The following is a 17,376-nucleotide window of genomic DNA, read 5'->3' as shown; positions in this document are numbered from 1 at the left end:
TTCTTCTAGATGCTTTGGTTTCCCCTTCTAGAAGCTATGTTGGTGCCACAGAGACAGTTAAGAGGTCGAGTGAATGTTTCATACTTGAATGGTTAGTCTATTACAAATATTTTATTTATTTATTTTTGCTTTTTATTTATTAGTATAGCATTTAAAAATTTATTTGGTTGTAAAACAATTCATCAATTTAAAAGGGTATTTAGAGATTCTTTTAGACTTTGAAAACTATGAGTCCTTAGGATCAAGGATATCTAAATTTCTGAGTCCTTTTTTTCTAAAGTCCCAATTTAAAATAATATAGATCTTCTGTTTATATTCTTTAATGACTGGCCTGAGCTGTAATCATTATAATAAATTAGATTCTATTCTCAATTTTTCTATTCTATTTATCCTCACATATTCTGTTTCTTGCATTAGTATTTATCTTTTTTGTTTAGATTTGGATAACTTTGATTTTTTTGTTGTTAGAATTGATAATTTATTTTTATTTTATTTAATATTTCATTTATATTTTTGGTGTACAATAATGTGGAATCATTTATCAAGAATAGATTAAACAAAACCTGCATCTCATAATTTATTTTGAAATATTCTATGAAGTTTAACTTGTTATTTGCATTAAATAATAATTGCAATGTATTAAATAAATGAATTTATTTAAAATGAAGGAGCTAAAACATCAATCTATATTTGTTATCTTGTGGTAAAATTTATTCTTATTTTCTTCCGAATTAGCCTTTAAAGAGCAAACTCGACATTTGCTTAATAACATGATGGGGTACATCTCACTTCCTGCCATACTGCAAAGAGTTGTACAGGTAAATTTTATTTTTTATAAATTGAAACAAAAAATACTTTTCACCGACTTGAACAAGATAATTTTCTTTTTCAGGACCCAGCTTACAATACTGGCAAATTCGGAGAAATAAGGGAACTAATTATGGGAATGTTTGAAACCTACAATTATGAAAAGGTATTACCCTTCAGTCACTAGTTCTAGTTCATTTTATTGCTTCCCTCCAAAGCGAACTGGTATTTTTACATATGTTTTTAATGAGAAATTGTTTTATATAGGATAAAGTTCTTTACAAATATTCACAGTGAGGAAAATATAATAAATTTTTTTTAGCATTTTTCATGATTATGCAAGAATTGGTGATTAGAATCTCATTTTAAATGGCAATTTAATGAAGCCTTATATCAATTTATTAAAAGTAAAATACAGATAATCTTAACTCTAAATTTTATTGTCATTGTTATCCCAATAAATTGTTAGCTACTGCTTTTTGTTATGTTAGTGTATTCATAAAAATGTATTAAAAAATATTTTGACTTAGAAAAATTCAAAATTTTATATATTTTTTGTTGCATTTATTTCACAAATGATTAACTATACAACACCTAAAAAGCCTCAATAGTTCAGGAAATAACATTTTGTTTTTAATTTATAAACTTATGTTGTGTATTTATTTTTAAAAAAATGCCTTGTTAACTCATATTCTACTGACACTATTAGAAAAATATTTTTATTACATTATTCTGATTCCTTGCCAAATGTTCTTAATTTCCAGAAAAATTATTAAACAGTTTTATTCTGAATTTTTTTTTTAAATTTAAAGATTGACAATATTCTCTTTTGTTAATTTTAAGAGCTTTCAAAAAAAAAAAATTGTTTTTTTTTTGAAAGCTCTTAAAATTAACAAAAGAGATCAACAACAAAAAAAATTTTTTTTTCGAGGCATACAGTGTTTAAAATGTTAGTAATTTAAGATGTTTCTAACTAATTCAAATATACATTAAGTTGGTTATTGATGTTAAATCAATTACACACCATGTGCATACATCAGTTTTTAAAGTTTAGGGAAATATTTATTTACAATTCTAATTTTATTTGTTAACAGTTTGCTTCTAAGATTACATTTATTAATAAAATTCAATAAAAATAATAAATATACTTTTAAAATTATTATTAATAACGCAACTGTTTCCTCCACAAATAAAATGTTCAAAATGCTTAGAAGTTTAAATGCTAATGTTATCCAAGTGAACAATTTATAAAAATTTTAGGATTTTTTTTTTTTTATATTTTTTTATTAAAATCTGTTTTTATTTTTTTTAATACATTATATTTGTATTAAAAAGAATCCCAAACATACAGGAACTGGAGCTCAGAGTCATTAGATATTGTATTTTTTAAAGTAATATTAATACTTTTTATTTATCTATTTTTTTATCTGACATGAATTTCTTGATATATCTCCATTTTAAACAATGTGTACCCCATTTTCATCTGCGAGACAAAATGCAAAAACCTGTATGTCAAATCAGAGTTCCTTTTTTGTGCAATTTCAAATCTGCAAAAAATAATGCTGCATAATATTAAACTTTTGAAGTTGCTTTTACCTCCACCTTAAGAAGTGGTGGCCAAGTTTGGTATCATTTATCTGCTTTAATATTTGTATATATTTGACATTTGTATTTTTAGATTTTTGATCTGACACATATTTCTTCAGATATTTGACTACTATCCAGGCACCCTATGTATTCAACCTTGTTTCGTGACCAATTCTTTTAAATAAAATTTCTAAATGCAAGTATATATGTATCTATATACTTAATGTCAGATGTAAATATTTTATACCTCATAAGTATTTGTTAGTGAGGAATGCAATTAAACATATAAAAATATGGTTTGCCAGAATAATTGTTGAATTTTATTGTTTTGTCAAGTAAACATGTTTTCTTGTTAAGTTTTAAAAGTTAAACTATTATTCAGTATAAATAGGAAAATAAAAATGACACGCTACAATGTATATTTTATTTCTTATTTCAGACTTTGTTAGCCACTACCACAAAACTTTTAAATGATGATCTACACAAACAATTAAGGCATCTTTGTCAGTCTGCTAATCAAGCTCTTATAAATCATAATGAGATTTGTTCCTTCTGCCTAAATCAGTTGGATTCTGATGAAAATGTGGAGATTTTAATATTTAGGTTAGTTTTAACTTTTCTTTATTTCAGGTTCTTTACTAAGTTCAAGTACAACTATCCCAAGGTGTTCTAGTTTCTTCTCATGCTTTTCCTATTTGTTTCTCCACTGAGCATTGTTTCTAACATTTAATTTTATAATCTGCAGAACTTAATCTCATTTTCAGTTTATATTTATATTTAAAGTTTTTAGTGATCAAATGAACCAGCATCAATCATTAAATCATATTTTTGTTTACATTAGAGATTTTTTTCTATCATGCGGATATTTCATCGAAAAAAATTTGTATTTTTTTTTTAATCCGTAAATAAATAATCCCAAATTTTTTTTATATAGCTTACGTTGACAACATAATGTAAGTTAGATGAGGATATATTAATACTGTGGGTATTTGGATTGTCTCTCTCAGTCTATACTGCTTTAATGTTGGGGTTTTTTATAACTGTTGTTGAACAGCTGACCCAATTTTGGGTTTATGACTATCAATGTTCAACTCCGTAGCCTTGTAATTTTGAACCCGATCCAGAAGACAAGGGTCCTGGATCTAAATTGGGAGACAATTTAGTTTGTGGAGGACTTTTTGATGGAACTAACCTGCATTTGTGTGACATTGTGAGGAAAACCTCCCATGGTTAACCTAGCGGCAAGAAGACTCCAACCCATAATCCATCTACCACTGAAGATATTTTCTGTCAGTAGTGTGGTCGGTGTGAGCGGTGCTTGGAATTATGAATATAGGTCCTCATTGTTTTGGGTAATGGTTCATTTGCCTAAAATCTATTTTGTTTTGATTTTTTATTGTAGTTAATAATTTTATAGTTTTAAAATTACATTTTAATATTTACAAAAGAACAACTTATTTTCCATTGTATTGATTGGACTATTTTGTCATATAGGTGTGGTCATGTTTATCATGCTAGTTGTCTAAGTGGAAAAGATGGAGATGAAGATGTTGCAAATTACTCGTGCATTAAGTGTTCAAGGCATCAGAGGCATATCAATAATGTTGATCATGCTAGGATATCATACAGACGAAATACAGCCCATCCTCCCTTTAAATCAAGAGCCCGGACTTCATCGTTTAAAGAGGTTAATATCTTTTTTAAATGAAATATTTTATAAGTTTAATTACATTCAACCAATGAAAGTGGTCATATTTAATGTTGGTGTATAATTATCAGTTTTCTAAAATAGAAATTTACATTGCTAGTTATTCTAACAAATAAAATCAACACTATGTGTTTAACCGAAATAAAACTGCATACACATTCATTTATGCTTAGAGGATTGCATTTAAATACAGGGTTATTTAAAAATAAAAATTAAGGACATGTATCATAATCCTAAAGTTAAGTGTTTTTACAACTGTTTCAGCATTTACTGATTACACGATTTTCATAAATTCTGCCATTTATGTATTTTTCTGTGTTGAATCATACAAAATCAAAGCACGTTTAGTTAAAAAGTTTTCATGTATAAAAGTACTATTTTGCCCTAACAGGATGATATTTTTTGTATTAAGCGTTCTCCCCAGTGGAACACAACAGGATTTGAAGGCAACCTTGACACAAAAAAATAAATAAAAATGAGAAGAACTAAATCAACATGCTACTTCTCATCCATGGAAGTTATATATTTTGGTTTTCTTGAGCACTGGTGTGCGTAGCATTTGTAGTGTAATTTGTTACTCGTGTGTCATAACTTATGGCAATTTTGTTTCCAAGATAATGTGCACATATTTAACATTACAATTATAGTTAGTACATGCTTAAGGTATATTTGTTTTTAATTTAGTGTTGCCTAACCTTAACTTCATATCTGGAGTAAAGAATGGAGAAGTACCCTATTCAGTCTATATTTATATTTGCAATGAAAATAGTTATGATAGCAATGAGAAGAAAATGTCCCCTTTAAGATAAATGTATTACTTTTTACTAATTAGTAATATATAACCCATACCGTTATCAAGAGGTTAGACGCTTTGACATTTAAAACTATATAAACTTTTTTTCTGCATTTCCACTTTATGAAAGTATGAGTTAATAGACACATTTGCAGCATTCACTATTTAGTATTTTAAAATCTGTTCCACCCTGACTATTTACATGTTTGACATGGCCAAACCAAGCTTTTAGCAAAACTATAGCATTATCATAATAAATATTTTTAATACATTATTAAATACGCATACACACATTTTATACTTTAATCATCACAAAGTACATAATTTTTTTGTGCAATCTTTATATATAACCAAATATTTGCAACTCAAAATTTTGTAAGAAAAAGAAGTTTGGACCATTTTTGTGTTTTCTTTCCCATGTATGTAAAATTTTGAAATCCCAACATTTAAACAATTTTTCTGTGAAATTTATGCTAGAAATTTGTATTAGTTTCATTACTAGTAAGAAAAATATATCTATGTAATATCTGCCTGCTATGTAATATCCGAAAGTATACTCTTAGCTCCAGGTACTTATTAGTGTTCATTATTTCTTTTCTATTCCTGATAGTTTAAATTAATATGTAGTAAGAGAGCTTTCCTAAAATCACTAATATGTCTGAAAGAACCCGACAATAAGAAATAATCATTTGTGGCAGTTAATTAATATTCATAGTAGATGGCTAGACATCATGTGAAGTGACATTATATAGAATACTAAACAATCACAGGTTGAAAATATACATAATTAAAAATTGCAATAGGATTACTTCCATACTAAGTAATCTTGCCATATTCTGCATACACTGATTTACTTTTGTTACCCCTGCAGATAGCACCACTTTAAAAATGAATTGAGGGACCAATATAAATCAAAAAATCAAGGAAAAATCAAAAAAATGACCATAACCCAAAAAGTTAAGTATAGAATTTAATAAAACTGGCACACATCATAGTGTGTATAAAATAACTTAAAAACTATTAACCAGACAATTATGATATGTATCAATTTGGAATTGAAAAAAACCACCTTCAGTATTATCATCTCCAGCAGCAATACAGTGATGTTTGATGCAGTCTACCAGTTCAGTAGGAAGTGTGGGTCATTGTTCATGCAAAGCAGTTGCAAGCACGGCAAGGGTCTGAGGAGGAGGATTGAGAGCAGCTACACACATCTTCCTGAAGTATCCTAAACAGGCTGGATAGGATTCAAGTCTGGCGATCGAGCCTGCCACTTGTGTGCTGAAAATAATAATCCATGAGCCCTGTGCGGTGTTGTGCTATCATCCGGAAGCACAATAGCATCCCTATCTCACCAGCATAAGAGCGAACATTAACATCAAGGATGTCATCTCTATATAAGTGAGCATTCATAGTTTCGCGTCCTAAGACATGTAAGTTTGTGCATCCACCCCCCTTTGGTATATCACTTTAGAGGCTAAACCTGGACTCATCTATGAAGTGAACAGCCCTCCATTGGTAGCTGTCCAGTGGACATGTTGCGCCCGTTCTTTGGCATGCAAATGGCTAGTTCCCTAGCGAACAAACCACATTTGTAAAGCCTTCTATGTTTGATGTTGGCTGCACTAAAAGAGAATATTAGCCTGGTGGAGCTGTGGTTCTATTCATTCGTGCACATAGCGATAGATATAGATCATCGGCTCTCGTCCTCGCATTTGGCCATCCTTGTTTGAACCTGTGGTTTGAAATTGTTGCCTAAGTGTGAACCACAGAAGGACTCCCATTTAGCCATCTGGTTACTTCTGACTTTATCCTGTCTCAAATCTTCCAGATGATCTCCATCACAGCTCTTCGGACAAATGATGCCTGGAGATCATTGGTATAAATAGACTATTTCTAATTTGCAGGTTTACAATCAAACTCACAATTTTATGCTCTTTGTAGATGATATCATTTGATAACAGTTTTACTTAGCAACTCTTATTTTACAACATATTCAAACTTCCTTGAGATTGGCCTTTTTTGGGTGATAATTATTGCTATTTTTGTAATTTTTCCTTAATTTATGATAATCTGGGTAAATAAATGATCCATATAATTCTTTAAATTTCAAGATCAAACATAAAATCACTTTTGCCCTTTATATTCAGATCTTGACTGCCTAAATATATGGATACTGCTATATAGTTAGAGTAGTTTAGTTAGGAGATTAATCGAATGTCATTCACTTATTGCAAATTTCATTGTATCTCTTAAATTATTTAAGCAAGAATTATAATCAAATACTTTAAGATGCAAAGATTTGTTTACATTACTATTGAAAAAACTACTTTCATGAGTTTTATGACTTGCCAAAATAGTTTCACAGATATGACCAATTATGCAAAACTAATAGTAGAATGTCCAAACCTTTGACCACTCTAAATTATTTAAGGTCAGTTATTCAGAGAAATGTGTTTTTATGTTTGATTTCATAACTTATTATGAACAAAGTCACAGAAATTGAGATTGCATGTCAGTACAAGAAAATCCTATCATTATATCAAAAGTGATTAAGGCATTGCATTTTTTTTATTTTGCACACTCTATCTCGCTGGTAACATAAATCATATTGGTTTTGAAACTGTTAATCTACAACAGATGCATTTTTATTGTTGAGAAATCATATAATGAAAACACAGAGTCTTATGTTAGACATATCTTTATCTAACTTTGTAGAATGTTAATTATTCCTAAGTTTGGTATTCACATTTGTTATTTCTAGGCACGTTTAAATGCTCAGCAGTTGCAAGCTCTTGAATTCCTGAGAAAAATTCAAAAGTCTCATAGAGTAAGTATTAACTCTTTTCATTACCTCTTCAGGAATTGTTTCAATCATCAGTCCAGATCAAAGATTACTAACTAAATCTTATGATACTTTTATATTAGTTGTGTATATTTTGTGATATTTTTTAAGTTTTTTCCTTGATAAGCCTTAAACGATTTTGTAATTCACTGCTGGTCATTGAACATGACAAGCTCCACGACATATAAAACACAGAGCGATGTGTAAACAATTAAGAGTTTTAGCACATTCATGCAAAGCAGTGATTCAATTTGCATTTTAACCTTATTTTTGGCTTTAAAAGTTGTAACGGCTCATTTACGAAATGCCTACCAAGGTTGCGGTTTATCATACTGCATTAGCTGATATCTCTTTACTGTTGGCAGAATTTGGTTCAGAACGTCATGATGAATTTCAGCCATCTTCACAAACCAAAAAGATATATTTGCACAAGTACAGCAATACAAGCGTTTTCAAGATGAAAATTTTGTGCTCAAACTGTAGTAGTCAACCTTTGTGCTCAAACAGTATGAACTGCAAACATGGCAATCAAAGCTTCTGCTATACTTATGCCACATTAGAAACAGCAGCATCCCCAGTGGAGGGATGAAAGGGGTCACGTTAACTTCACAGATAAATTCTACCTTATCTGTGTTTGGCAGCATCCTAAAGAACGTATGCTGCCAACTTAGATTAGAGATCATCTATCTGGCTTATTACCCATAACGATTATATTGGATATGTGAGTTGATTACCCTTGTTCAAATTCCTGGCATTATGATCACCATTGGATGATACATTTCAATTGTATTAGGAACTATGGTTTTTCCTTATTTTGAGGCCTCTACGTCTTTTTTCAACAAGACAACCGCATGTTGCCCTACAGTCATGAACGACAGTTTCTCCTTATCTTTGAATGTGTGGATAATGGTTGCCAAGCAACTAAATCACTGCAATCTATTACTGACTTAGGTCCTTGAAAATGCTATACAATCTTAGTTTGGCTCCTTGTCCAGGTGGATAAATACTGTTATTTCTCAGAATATGAACCCAATTTCCTGCAAATTTTTATCACTTGTAAAAGGTAATAAATGCTATTCTCAGTCCATGGTGTAGCAATGTTAATGGCCAGCACTGAATTTATATCATCATCATCATAGTTGGCCAGACAGCCCAATGTGAGCCAATGCCTTTTGCTGAAGATTTCTCCATGACGACTTCTGATTCACCTTTGATCTCCAATTCTTTTCATTAATCGCGAGAAAATCAGACTCCACTGAGTCAGCCCATCTCAACTGCAGCCTTCCCCGCTTTCTTGTTCCAGTGGGTCTAAAAGGCAGTACCTTTTTTATTGTATTCTCATCACTCATTCGATTTTATTTCTGAATTTGTGAGATTTCTAACAAATTCTTTTCTTCCTTATTTTATTGTTACTCAATAAGTTTGCAACCCCTCTTAGAACTAGTTTCTGCAATTTTAAATTAAGATTTGTAAATAGTGGAACCTGTGAAAGTGACCACCTGGGTAAAGTAAACGCCTGAGTAAGGTGACCATTTTCTACAAGTTTTATTTCAAGAGTCCTTTTTAAAGAGCCTTCGTAAAGTGACCACCTCTATATAGTGACCATTTGACTTGGTCCCGAGGGTGGTCAATTTAGACAGGTTCCACTATCAAAAATACTATTTCAATTAGCCTCTTATAGGCAAAAACATCGTTGGTAAAACTTAACCCTACCAATAATCAGTAGTATTTTAGTAAGGAGTTTTGAGTAGAGTGAAATAAGTGGAAGTCTAATGACATAAAGTTAGGTGAGTATGGTGGAAGGTCCCATCCAAGCTCTAATAACTTATGACCGGTCGAGACCAAAGATGTATGTGGTCTCGAATTGTCAGGATGGGATCAGGACGTTTCTGGCCGACAGATTGGTTCAAACTGTCAAATTGCCTACATTACACATCTGAATTGATTGTCCCATTTCTTAGTTGCACCATACCCTTCCAATCTCACCACACTAAGAGTATAATTTTCCTCTGATTAAGTTCTGGTTATGAAGTGGATGATGGAGAATCTTCACCTTGGAACTAAAACCGATTGTGCACTGCATTGTTTTAAACAATCTACTTCTCCTCACTAGTTACAAAAGCTGGTAGTTTTATTCATGTTTCGTAAGCATATAGCAGATGTTTGTGTCATCTTATGAACTTCTTTGAGTAGAACCAAAATTTTGAGCTTGCTTACATATCCTAGTTTCTTTAAATGGTTGTGAACATTTTTTTTTTGGCTGACCTTCAATGTCTCTGCCATCTCTCGTGTCGTGTAATGTGGGTTTGACTGGATCAAAATCTATTTTGTCATCAATCCGGGTAGACATTCCTGAACAAGGAGTATGTTTCAAATCGGCATTGACATTCTTCTAGAGCTTGGTCACCATAAACTTAATGCAATTTTTCACAAGATTGTATTGGAAAAGTAAAATATGACAATATTGCACACTTTGATATTCCATGTTTAATATGCTGTCAAATCTCCAAAACTCAACAAAATGTATCTCAATTTGTTGTTTACAACGAAGCTATCAATGATGTAAAAACTATTATTGCAATGACTTTTATGCATCCCAATCGATAATTAATGATTGTATTTCATGTTTGTTTCAGACCTCCTTGTTTGAAGATTTAATTCAAGATGGAAGTAAAAAAACATTAACCGGTTCTCCTGTAAAGAGAGCAGCTCTAGATGATACTCTAAAACTAAATTTAGCTCCAGCTGGCAATGAAAATTTCCAATCAGAATTTTAAAAACTTATTCTAGTCTTTTTTTATGAAACAGAATAATTCCTTTATACATTTCTTTCCATCGAAAAAAACTGAGACAGTATCTCTCATCATATTTACTGTGATTTATAAACATTATTGATTTTCATGAAAGAATTCTAAATATGTTTAGAGACAATTGTGTCCAGAAATAAGTAAAATGGCTATGAAGTTGCATCACACAAGTTCCAAATGTTACTAAGACATTTTGTGCAAGTTAATATTCCAAAGATGTGATATATCTTTTTAATTATTGTACAAGTTTTTTTCATCTGATAGCTCTTGGCCTTTTTACTGCACCTAAGCACCATTTTGCAGCTCAAAATTGATTTGAGTTTATAATTGTATTTATTAGATTTTGTAAAAAGAATATTTTATATTATTGAAACAATAAAAAAGCTTTAAGATTACAAAAAATGTCAGCCAATTTAGCTCACATTTATAGAATTAATTTATAGAAAGTACTACAGTTTTTCCTAACATTGACACTAATTTACCCAGGGCATTTGCAAAACTTTTCCCACAAATCCCAGTATGGCAAAAGGGTAGAAATAAAGGTTATCCTTCGACAAACTCTATGCAAAACCTCTCTAATCATTTAATAATGAAGATAAAATTAATACCCAAGATATTATTTGAAGGAAAAAAAACTTCGTTATTATAAATGATACCTGAAAAATCCTCTATGCTTCTCCCTTATTTTAAGAGAAATGGGGATGAATTGAATTTTATCTTCATATACAAGTAAGGCCTTATGTCCCGCGTGCAATCCGGAGATGTTCGAACTAATAGTTGAGAGGTAAAGGGTTTTATATGCAAATTTGCATTTGAATCTGTTTACAAATCTTATAATTTAAACAAGTGAAGCATTCTTTCCAATGTACTTTTTCTCACTGAATTGAATGTGACTATAATAGAGTCAATAAAATAATTAGTTCAAAAGTTGCAAGCATTTAAATGTATAAAAAGTACTACTTTTAACATGACTTAGCCCCTAAATAGCGAAGTAAAAAATTTACTATCTTAACATGTAAGGTATATTTTCCGATGAAATTTTTTTTATTTAATTCGAGTTGATTAATAGTTATGAAGTTTATAAGGGTTTTCTTCTTAATGAGTGCAATTAAAAAACTATTTCAACAATAGAAATAGACCCTTTTGATTCTTGTTTGATCTCATTCAATTAATTGAAAAAATACATAGAAAATAATACCTCACACGTCTGTATAGACAGAATTTCAAAATTGCATATTTTTTTCACTAAACCCTTATAATTTCTTAATCTGTCACATTGATTCTTCTTTTATCGCACTCAATTCAACATGAAAAATTACATTGGAAGATATACCTTACATGTTGAGATATTTTCTTGAATAGCAACTTAAATTGTATCAAATGAAGTACTTTTTATACATAAAAACTCCTGCAACTTTTGAACTATTTACTAGTGTATTGTCTCATGCAATTCAACCAGAAAAAAATATATTGCAAACAATGCATAACTTGTTTATGTAATAATGTTGGATGCATAAATAGATACAAGTTCAAGAACGTGCATTTTATATATTTATACACTTATTTTATTTTAAATTTTTTAAACTATTGGTCTGACTGTCTCGGGATTGGTCTCATTCAACTCAGCGGGGGAAATATATCATTTGCTTATTTATAAGAAATTCAATTTTCCTCTCAAATAACTCTCATTTTCCTCAAAAAAGGGGAGAAACAGACAATGAAGAGTTTTCAGATTATTGTTTATAATAACAAAGCTTTCTATGAAGAAAAAAAACATGGTTGTTAATAATATTTTCAAAGAAAATTCTATTTTTACTGGACTGCAAATTAGCTTTATGTCCACAAGTTATAATAAAATTAGTTTGAGAAATATAGCAAAATTTCATCCATAAGAATAGACCATTATCAGGCATGAATAAACAATTTAGACCCATCTTTCAAACATGTGTAAACACCAAAATTTTATATTGTTAGAAAAAGGGCCTTCCTTAAAACAATCTATAATGGATATTGAACTATTATTGAAAGTCATACAAACAAATAATTTCTGTTTTTAAAAATATGTCGATAAACAAAAGACACATTAACACCAATTTCTTCATGCTCACAAACATAAAATATTTCTTAATCATTACATATACAAGTAAAAATAGCTAGACAAAGATTTACAATTACATAAATATAAAAATGTACTTAATATTTCCATAAATCTATTTACCTGCATTAAAAAGCAGCAACTCTGTTCGGTAAAGAATTTGAAACTACACCAGTCCAGAATTCATAACTGCATACTAGTCTCTTGAGAACAATGGAAGCTTGCAAATAGTAGTTTAGTTTCAAAATTATAAACCACTGGCATAGAATTTGCTACAAACGTTTCATAATTAATAAAATAACTTTTCTATTAGTGTTAAATCAAAAGTTGATTACATTATTTTTTCAACGTGCCATACATTTTTATTTTAACTACCAAATGGAGTAGAGATTAGAGAATACATTGACTATGTGCACTTCTTTTTACCAGGTAATATTAATTTAAATATTTAAAACAGCAGACTGAACTCAAATATATGTCTTAACAAAACTTATTCTACTGACAGTTAATTAGACTTTAATGCAAGTTTAGAAATCCTGAACTCAAATAAATAAAGAAATGGGAACATTTGCTGAAAAATAAACAAATTGGGTTTTGAAAAAATAAAATAAAAACAATGGCTCGCAAATGTTGGATTTTAAAGTTTATTTCTTGTGAAAATTTTCACACATTTTCAATACACAAAATGTGCTTACTGTGCCTAATTGGTTTAGTAGTCTTTATAGAATCCTATTTGTTGGATTGCTAAATGTAACAGGTTCAGCAAAGAATTATAAACGGGGATGCTAACCTGCAGCCACAGTGCAATTCTTATGTAGTTTTTCTCAGCAACAGAGTTAATTTTTAGCGCCAATATTGAAATTCAAAATGAAACTTATAATTAATATTAAAAAAAAATATTTTTCTAAATTGCACAAATCTATCAATGTGATTGCTTTAAGTTTAATTACAAAGTGAATAAGCTTGTCTATTCAAGGGAAAAAATTATTTATCACCTAATTGCAAACAATTACTAAAAAATAGGAAATCCTTCTCTAATTTAAAAATACACTTGAAAATAAGAAACCCTTCAAAAAAATTGCAAAAAGAAATATTCCACAGTTGTAAAAGAAATAGCTTCTACTAGCATAGATTTTGAATAACACATCTCTGCAAAATAAAGAAATAAATTAAGTTTTTTATGAATAAACTTTATTTTCTTAAAAAAAAATTATGAGTATTAATTTTTTTACATATTACCAGAACATTGTATAGGAACATGAAATGAAAAATATATTTGCTACAAACAAAACACTTATTCTGAAATTGAAATACATTCTGAAACTAATACACATTTTACAGTTATTGAAAATGTTTATTATACATGATGGAAAACTTAAAAATTCATGATAAGGCAAAAATAACTCTGAAATCAAAGATTAAAGTTAATTAAGAAAATATATTTAAATAATTTTATTTTACACTAGCTTAAGTAGAAACTATGAAAGTCAATTCATGCTTTGAACTATATGTTATGTTATGAAATCTTGCAAATTTAAATTACTTAAATTAACAACAACTCATTTACTAAATACAAGCAATATGTTTCAAAGTATGATTTTGTAGCTAAGCTGACTAGAAGACAAAATCACATGTATCATTAAAATATAATTATTAAAAAAAAAGAATTTTTAAAACTTCATATTCTTTGACAGTACAATTAAACAAATTATTTCTGTAACAAAATAATACTCATTTTTAAATCTCACTTTATTCTAGACTGTTGATTAAGAATCTGCGAAAAGCTACTACATGCATAGAAATACTGAATGTTACCAAATAAATAAAAAAAATACCTAAACGAAAAATCTCACTTTTATAAAAGAAATAGTGAAGTGTTCAATAGTTTATAACCTTGCCTTATTGTTAACACATTGTTGACCAGTAATGAGTAAACTCGTCGTTGCACTTGCTTTATCTATTTTAATTTATAAAACCCAGGGTGATAGAGAATATTTCAAAGTTTAAATAAAATTTGTGTTTATTTAGAATATTTTGCTTTACTTCTATTACACTTGCATTATCTATTTTAATTTATAAAACCCAGGGTGATAGAGAATATTTCAAAGTTTAAATAAAATTTGTGTTTATTTAGAATATTTTGCTTTACTTGTATAATCAATTACAAAATAAAAGCTGGTAACATGACATAGTTGTGTAAAATTGCCAGTCAACAAAGTGTTATACGGGGGAAAAAAAGATTTTTAAAAAAATAACTTATACAACATTATAACTATTTTTATAATTATGATTACTAATTTTACTTTTGAATGATTAAATACCTATATTTTGTTCTAAACTTAGTTCTCCAGTGCATATCCAGCCTGCCACAAGCTACATTATCCCCCTCAATTTTTTTGTGACTTTTATTACTAATAAAAATAACTGTTTACATATTTAATCAAAAGGCTATCAGCTTATATAGCTTAAGAAATTATATTTTTAAAAAAAACTGTGTGCAGAAAATTTGAACCAATTCAATATTGCACTCATTTTCAGAAAATGATAGTAAATTATTCCCTCTTGCAAACAGCGCCTTCCGTAAAGAATGTTCAGTCGTCGTGCTTTTTGCATTAGATTATGTGATTTTGTACGCATTAAGATGTAAAAATGATTGAATTTTCATAAGGATAGCAAAATTGAAAAATAATTAGAACTTATTAATATTAATTTCACAAAACTAAAATTTACATTTGAATGCAATTCAAAATACTTTTAATATTTCAAAAGAACAACAAAGTTAAATGTTTCAGCCAAATGTAACCAATTTCTTTCTTTTCCTTCTCCTCACTGTATTACTGTATTGATTCCTCTTTTACAGTCTGCTAACAATAAACTAGTACTAATACGTATGGAGTTATCAATCAATGCGAAATTTACAACAATTTTATATTAGCAATTAAAACAAATTGTTATCAAAATAAATTTCATTGTATCATGATTAAAAAAATTAATAAGTTCTATTTGTTTCCATTAAGAGTGGTTGAATTGTCTTTCTGATAAGCTAAAATTTAATTCACATCAAAAAAATATATTTATGTGCAGATTTGAGGCACAGTAAGGCTTCATTTTTTAACTATGCTAAAATTATGATTGATTTTTCACAAACTTAAGTAAGATTGAAAACTATAAACATAAGAAAGTGGATGGGTTGTATATTAATTAAAGAATACTCAAACCTTACTTGCATTGTAGCAAATCATATAATCCATTTTAATATGAAGTAATGTTAAAATTTTGTGTTTTCTAATTATAGAACTAAAACCACTCTCACAATGCTTAAGTACAAAAATGCAAACAAGTAAAAAATAATAATTATTAAAAAAAATATGACTTAAAAAGAGACTAGAAAAATATATTAAATTAAATTGAAAGATAAATTATGTTTCCATGAGCCTGTTATATTTTATTCATGATTAATTCCTAATCTGACTGAACCCAGTACAGAACTATTCTCATAAAATGTGAATATTAATTTTATATGTGTATCAATGTGTGAATATTAAATGTCAATCAACCCCTATATTTACACCTATTAAAACTGGAATTCTAAAATACAAAACTTCCTCAGGGCAAAATTTTTCTTTTATATATATGTGTGTTTCTTTTTTTAAATAAAGATACATTCAGTTTAGGACATGGTTATTAAGAAAATGATAGGTGAAATTTGTAGCCTGCAAAAGAAAAAAGAACTCAAAAGAAAGAATACAAAAATATAACTTTTCATGAATATTTCTGCAAATCCATAAACTGAAGCAATATGACTATAGAACTTAAGTTATAAGTAATAATAAGTTATGCATTCTGAATAATATTAAAATTAAAAAATTTGTTTAAATCTGTAATGTTCATAAGCCAATATTCCTAGTCTTGAATACATCATATAGCATCCACTCTAGCTATGACTATCTTTCTTTATCAGAAAATAAAATTTTTCAATCTCTTTTATAATATTTTTAAATTTGGTAAACTTTGGTTTTGGAGTAATTAATATTTTATACAACAATCTCAAAGTATATTTTGTTAATAAAATTTTTTAAAAAAACATCGATAAGTATTAAGAATAATCATATTTCTTTAAATCAATGAAAAAAAATTTTTTTTTAAATTTAACATTTAACACCTTAGAGAAATATTAAAAACATATCAATTTAAATTTCACCTACATACTTGTTATTTTAATACTTTCGTGCAACATAAGTAAAATGTGCTATTTACATGCTGTTTAATTTCTTCTTTCTTACTATACCAAACTTCAAACGAGAATTTCTCAACTTTTAAAAAAGTTTTATAAGTCTTATTATATAATTTCATGCCATTCAAATACATTTAAAAAACTTAAATCAAATGAACTACTTAAATATTCCACATTAAGCTTAATAACTTGTAATAACATCCTGGTATTTTTTACAAAATACCAGAAAATAAATAATTTTACATATAGATGACTTACGTCAAAGAATAGATTAATATTGCTGTCTTTGGCAAATGATTCCATTAAAATTATAGTTTTATTCAAAAACTCATTGTGTAAAAATTAGGAAACTTCGCCAACTTTAATATTTTAAGCACAATATTGAACAGTACTTCCTCTCAGGGAAAGACTAGAAGTGTGCAAAATAATGTCCTAAATGTAAACAAACACTATGTACAATTTTAACATTCAAGAGTTCCACACCTATACACAACAGTTTT

The 17,376-nt window shown here is 28.7% G+C and overlaps 1 protein-coding gene across 1 annotated transcript in view; it reads left to right on the top strand.

Moving 5' to 3' along the window:
• The window catches only part of Vps8 (vacuolar protein sorting 8), a 46,696-nt gene extending 35,747 nt beyond the window's left edge, over positions 1-10,949 (top strand). Inside the window, exons 35-41 of the mRNA XM_043039562.2 lie at positions 10-91; positions 736-818; positions 893-973; positions 2,834-2,997; positions 3,889-4,081; positions 7,660-7,725; positions 10,377-10,949. Coding sequence (XP_042895496.1) covers positions 10-91; positions 736-818; positions 893-973; positions 2,834-2,997; positions 3,889-4,081; positions 7,660-7,725; positions 10,377-10,517 — 810 coding nt within the window. The 3' untranslated portion in view covers positions 10,518-10,949. The remainder of the gene's footprint in view (positions 1-9; positions 92-735; positions 819-892; positions 974-2,833; positions 2,998-3,888; positions 4,082-7,659; positions 7,726-10,376) is intronic.
• The last annotated feature ends 6,427 nt before the right edge of the window (positions 10,950-17,376 follow it).

This window comes from Parasteatoda tepidariorum, chromosome 7, assembly GCF_982258835.1.
Source record: "Parasteatoda tepidariorum strain Cologne lab strain chromosome 7, Ptep-v5.0, whole genome shotgun sequence".
Lineage (NCBI taxonomy): Eukaryota > Metazoa > Arthropoda > Arachnida > Araneae > Theridiidae > Parasteatoda > Parasteatoda tepidariorum.
The sequence above is the reverse complement of the archived record's forward strand: the minus strand, read 5'-3'. Positions and strand labels throughout refer to the sequence as shown.